At 39.2% G+C, this 6,000-nt stretch overlaps 1 protein-coding gene across 13 annotated transcripts in view; it reads left to right on the forward strand.

Annotated features, from left to right (window-relative positions):
* The window catches only part of LOC139277362 (focal adhesion kinase 1), a 759,656-nt gene extending 754,694 nt beyond the window's left edge, over window positions 1-4,962 (forward strand). For all 13 annotated transcript variants that reach the window (XM_070895775.1, XM_070895782.1, XM_070895811.1 and 10 more), the window contains 2 exons: window positions 1,044-1,124; window positions 3,344-4,962. In XM_070895775.1, the coding sequence (XP_070751876.1) occupies window positions 1,044-1,124; window positions 3,344-3,559 (297 nt within the window). In that variant the 3' untranslated portion in view covers window positions 3,560-4,962. The remainder of the gene's footprint in view (window positions 1-1,043; window positions 1,125-3,343) is intronic.
* Window positions 4,963-6,000: the final 1,038 nt, after the last annotated feature.

Genomic DNA, 6,000 nt, shown 5'->3' on the forward strand with positions numbered 1-6,000 from the left:
ATAGAAACATAGAAAATAGGTGCAGGAGTAGGCCATTCAGCCCTTGGAGCCTGCACCACCATTCAATAAGATTATGGCTGATCATTCACCTCAGTACCCCTTTCCTGCTTTCTCTCCATACCCCGTGATCCCTTTAGCAGTAAGGGCCATATCTAACTCCCTCTTGAATATATCTAACGAACTGGCATCAACAACTCTCTACGGTAGAGAATTCCACAGGTTAACCACTTTGAGTGAAGAAGTTTCTCCTCATCTCGGCCCTAAATGGCTCACCCCTTATCCTTGGACTGTAACCCCTGGTTCTAGACTTCCCCAACATCGGGAACATTCTTCCTGCATCTAACCTGTCCAGTCCCGTCCGAATTTTATATGTTTCTATGCGATCCCCTCTAATTCTTCTAAACTCCAGTGAATATAGGCCCAGTCGATCCAGTCTCTCCTCATCTGTCAGTGGAGTGGAGTGGAGTTGAGGTAGAAGATCAGTCATGATCTTATTGAATGGCGGAGCAGGCTTGAGGGGCCGAATGGCCCACTTCTCCTAATTCCTATTATATTATTATTATGCATGTTGGGACAGATCAAGGCACTAATGTTACCTTCAGTAAAATTTGCGGTTTGTCCTTATCTCTGAAATTATTGATGTGAATTGCATCTTTCATTTCCATAAACCACAGGACTTTGGTAATTCTGTAATGTTTCAAAGAGTAATGAGATCATTTGTGTTAAAATATTGTCAAACTTTAATGCCATTCCCAAAGTGGAATGAAAAATAACCAAATAAGATCAGCTTGCTACCAGGAATGTATTGGGCTCACCATGGCTAAGAGCAATTAATATGAGATTAGCTGAATAAAATGCTTGAGTGTATCACAAATCAGTGAAGTGTATATAAAGAATAAAATGCGTATTCAATCATGTTCTGTCAAACACCATTTTATTAAATTGGAACAAGAATAAAGAAGTGAGTATTACTGTTCATGTCCTGTACCAAGTTCATCAGTATATTGTCAGCAGTGCTTTGATTCTGGTAAATGTATTCTCAGGAGGTTGGTTTGGCACTAAGAACTTTATTGGCTACAGTGGATGAAACCATTCCTTCACTTCCGGCAAGCACCCATAGAGAGGTAAGCAAATTAATATTTTAGTCCTTGATCAAATTGGTCGCTACTCACAAAGTAACGCTTTCACTAGTTGATGAGTCAATCTTGTGTGTTTGTGTTGGGTGTATATAATGCATCTGCGTTCACTTCTTGTCAGCATGTTCATTATAAATTCCTGTGCCATGCTTATAATGGACACAGCCAGTTGTTATGCTATAACTACAGCCCCCCCACCCAGTGAAAACACTGCAGTGCCACCACAAGAAGGAAGCTTTAATTGGAGCATAATTGTGGATAGTGGAAATTAAAAATAAGGACAAAATATATGATGGGACAGTATATATAATCCCCTGCCTGCTAACCTTGCTTCAATTGAAGACAGCACTGACCCCTGACTCCCTGTGTGCAACATCATAGAAGATGGACTAATATATAAATAATACACAGAATGAGCATGTCCTTTGTGTTATTAGCGATTTTCATACAATTTGTTTCATTTGTGAATTTCAAGAATGTGATCATTTTAGTAAAACTTCTGGCTTTTCTCTTTTTTTTAAAAAGAAATGTTCACACGGATGAGGCGTACATTTTAGAATGCAGAACATTTCCTGCTTTTTGCACTGGTCACCAAGCACATTCCAGTCAGATATGGCAACTACTACACGCAGGATTAATCTTCTTTTACACAACTGTTAAAAATATGTCTTAACTCCACTTACAGTTGGGTGAATTAGAATTAGAGTCAAATCAGGCACATAAAGAGATGGAAAGAAAGATTGGATTGAGAGAGAGAGAAAAAAAGACACAGGAAAAGTAAGAACTTAAAAAAAAAATTTAATCTGAAAAGAATTTACTCCGTGCAAGAATGAGACTTAGCTGTATAAATTATTCCCTTTCTGGGCCGGAGAGGTTAATTGGCATTGCATTAACAATTATCATGCAGTTAAAAAAAAAAATTAAGTTCTTACTTTTCCTTTGTCTCTCCTTTCTCTCTCTCAATCCAATCTTTCTTTCCATCTCTTTATGTGCCTGATTTGACTCTAATTCACCCACTCTAATTCACCCAACTGTAAGTGGGGTTAAGACATATTTTGGAGTTGCTTTGGAGGCAGTTCAGAGAAGGTTCACTAGGTTGATTCTGGGAATGAGGAGGTTGACTTATGAGGAAAGGTTCTACTCATTGGAATGTAGAAGAATGAGAGGTGATCTTATTGAAACGTATAAGATTATGAGGGGGCTTGACAAGGTGGATGCAGAGAGGATGTTTCCACTGATGGGGGAGACTAGAACCAGAGGGCCTGATCTTAGAATAAGGGGCCGCCCATTTAAAACAGAGATGAGGAGAAATTTCTTCTCAGAGGGTTGTAAATCTGTGGAATTCGCTGCCTCAGAGAGCTGTGGAAGCTGGGACGTTGAATAAAGTTAAGACAAAAATAGACAGTTTCTTAAACGATAAGGGGATAAGGGGAGCGGGCGGGGAAGTGGAGCTGAGTCCATGATCAGATCGGCCATGATCTTATTGAATGGCGGAGAAGGCTCAAGAGGCCGTATGGCCTACTCCTGTTCCTATTTCTTATGTTATGTTCTTATGTACTTGTGCTGTTAAGTGCGAGCCCTTACTTTCTGTGGCAAGTTTACTGGGCAATTAATGTGTAAACCCCGCAACTTCTTCAAAATTACAGGGCGGTTGAGGGCGAGCTGCCATTTGTGTGAGGCAAATGTCAGAGCGGCGTAAATCAGCTAGAGAGTTACACAGATTTGCAACTGACAACAGATTTGCTTGAACTTTGCTGGTCGGTTTTCACGTTAATAACGACATGCGTCATGATCTCATCATTATTTTTCCAGGAAGATTTGGCCCAAATTTCTTTTTTTCCAATTAAAACAAAGCATAAACCAAAATCTACAAGGGATCATAGGATGTGTAACTCTGTCATTCTTATGTTTGACTGCAGATATTTTTTTTCTTTCTTGACATTTTTCATTTTACAGGTCAAAGTTTTTATTTTATTTTCTGGTAGTTTTATATTTTAATGGTACATCCGTATTAACATTTTGCGAATAATACTCCCACCTTTGAGTGCGTAATGGCAGGAGTTTTATTAATTCAGCTAAATGCTGCTTAGTGCCATTGATCATTGAGATGTTGGTACCAGATTCTACAATTTTGCTCATATCGTGGTTTACCTTTTTAAACATGTATTTGGTTGTGTTAGCCTCTGATCATTTTTTTTCCTTTATAGATCGAGATGGCACAAAAGCTATTGAACTCTGACCTAGCGGAATTAATTGGAAAAATGAAGCTGGCGCAACAATATGTGATGACAACTCTCCAGCACGAATACAAGAAGCAGATGCTGACAGCTGCGCATGCGTTGGCCGTGGATGCCAAAAATTTGCTGGATGTTATTGACCAAGCCAGACTGAAAATGATAGGAGGTCAACCAAGACCCCTCTAGCTGTCTGAAACCTGCTCTGGGGGTTCTTGAAATGATCGTGTGATCAAATCTACCACCAGCATATGGAATCACAAAGAGCCAAAAAAAAACTTTATATATCTACATATGTATAAAAGCAGAGAAAGTACTGTAAAGTCAAGGATTCCAGGACACCTGCGGGCTGAGAATTTTTGCTCCACAGTACAGGAACTCCAGACTGGAACTTTTCTCACTGAATAGAAACAGACCAATATTTAGCTGCAATACATCAGCCAGGATTTCAACAAAGATGTTATATTTTCAGACTGAAGTCATTTAAGGTAACAAAAAAAAAAGTTTCTTTCCTCGTTACTCCAGCTCTTGTGGAGAATGGAGGTGGTCCTGTATTTCGACAACACTCTGAAGTGTTAATTAAAAACTAGCACGTAGTATAGACCTGAGAGACTGTATCTTGCTTTGAACAGAAATACATGCCAGAGAAAACCTGGAACAGATTGTGCTGCATTTGCTGGTGCAGCAAAATTGAGTGCTGTGTATCAATATTTCTTCTACCATTGTTTAATTTCATTTTTTTAATTATTTAAAACGAAAGCCATGATGACAATTAAAAACAAAATAGTTACTAACCATCTTGTTTCTGGCTTGTCTAGGAGTTTGTTGGGAACAGCATAGTATGCAGGTGTGGTACATTTTTTTTTCTATTTCCCATATGTATTACCTGTTCTCTGGAACTCCCTCCTTCATTTTGAGGTATAAATTATTCTCAGGAAGAATATAATGAACTGTACAGTTATTTGACCTATTAAAAAGGTGTTAACAAGAAGCTCAACCTTGTAATGTTTTCTGCAGATTGTCTGACATACACCTGCACCTTATTTCCATTTTTATTACAAATTCGACTTCCTTATACAAATTAAACATAGAACTCGACTAGCAACCCAACGTTGTGAGCAATTTATGAGCTGGCACCAGAAGAAGTGGCCATGAAAGCTTAAAAATCCAACTGGTTCACTAATGTCCTACAGGGAATTGGAACTGCTCTGTTTGGCCTATATCTGGCGCCAGTCCCACTCTATGTGGTTGGCTCTTAATGGCCTCTGGGCAATAAATGCAGAGAACAAAAACAATTGGAAACTTTAGCATACTCAACAATTTTTTGATTTAAATATATATATATATTTATTTTCATCTCTTTCTCCTTGTGTTTCTGTTTATCCTTCTGGAGAGTAGGTGAGCTCTCTCAGCAGCTGCACAACTCTTGCTCCATGGATTTGCCTTTTAAAGATTGTATAATTGAACACTGATGTCCTTGCAAGACTGGTGACTCCATCTCGTAACCATGTTGATGTTATTAAGCAGTACAGCTTGTGGAATGAGTCCTAAGGACAATAGAGCACTGTTAAGTATGTCAAATGTCAGCAGAACGAACACTATTGTAATTTTACAGAGTTTTCCAAATATTTCAAAAGTAAACAAGAAACTCTAGATGTATTACTTCCCTTATTTGATATTTTTCTTCTGTAGCTTCATTTCACCTGAAGATAGGAAACAGTAGGCTATTCAGCCCCTTAAGCCTATTCTATCATTCAATTTGATAATTGCCGATCTGTACCTCAACTCCATTGACCAGCCTTTGCTCCATATACCTTGATATCCTTAATTAACAAAAAATTATCAATCTCGGTCTTGAAAATTTAAATTGACCCAATATCCACAGTCTTTTGGGAGTTCCAAATCTCTTTCGTATGAAAAAGTACTTCCTAATTTCACTCGCAAAGTGGTCTAGCTCCAATTTTAAGAATATAGCCTTTTGTTCTGGATTGCCCCACTAGACGAAATAGTTTCTCTGGCCCCAAGTTTCCACATGATTTGCTCCTGATTTTTAAGAGCAATTGGTGTAGAACAGAGTATCTTAGAAATCGGCATTCTCCACATTTAGTTTTCTGCAGTTCTCGTCAGGTAGAACAGTTTCACTTTGGAACTGAATTTTTTTTTCAAAAGGGGGCGTGTCCGGCCACTGACGTCTGATTTGAAAGTTTCCACAGTGAAAACGTACTCCAAACTAACTTAAAATGGAGCCAGTGAAGATTTTTGTACGCTTGAAAAAACCTTGTCTACACTTTAAAAAATCAGGCGCAGGTTACAAATTAGGCGTCCGGAACGAGGTGGAGGGGGGGATGGGGGGGGGGGAAGGGAAGTCATTAAATCCTACAATCAATCCTTAGTTATACTTATACAAATATTATACAAATAAATCCAACCTGAATAAAAATTTATAAGCAAAGAAAAGATTAAATAAACCATGTTCCTACTGTGTGAAAGTGCTTCAGGCAGGCCTTTCAGGCAGCGGTGTGGCGTCGGTCTCGGGGCCAGGCAGCAAGCAGCGCTTCAGGCAGCGGTGTGGCGTCGGTCTCGGGGGCAGGAGCAGGCAGCAAGCAGCCTTGGTGCTTGAGTTGCGGAGT

Source organism: Pristiophorus japonicus, chromosome 1, assembly GCF_044704955.1.
Source record: "Pristiophorus japonicus isolate sPriJap1 chromosome 1, sPriJap1.hap1, whole genome shotgun sequence".
NCBI lineage: Eukaryota > Metazoa > Chordata > Chondrichthyes > Pristiophoridae > Pristiophorus > Pristiophorus japonicus.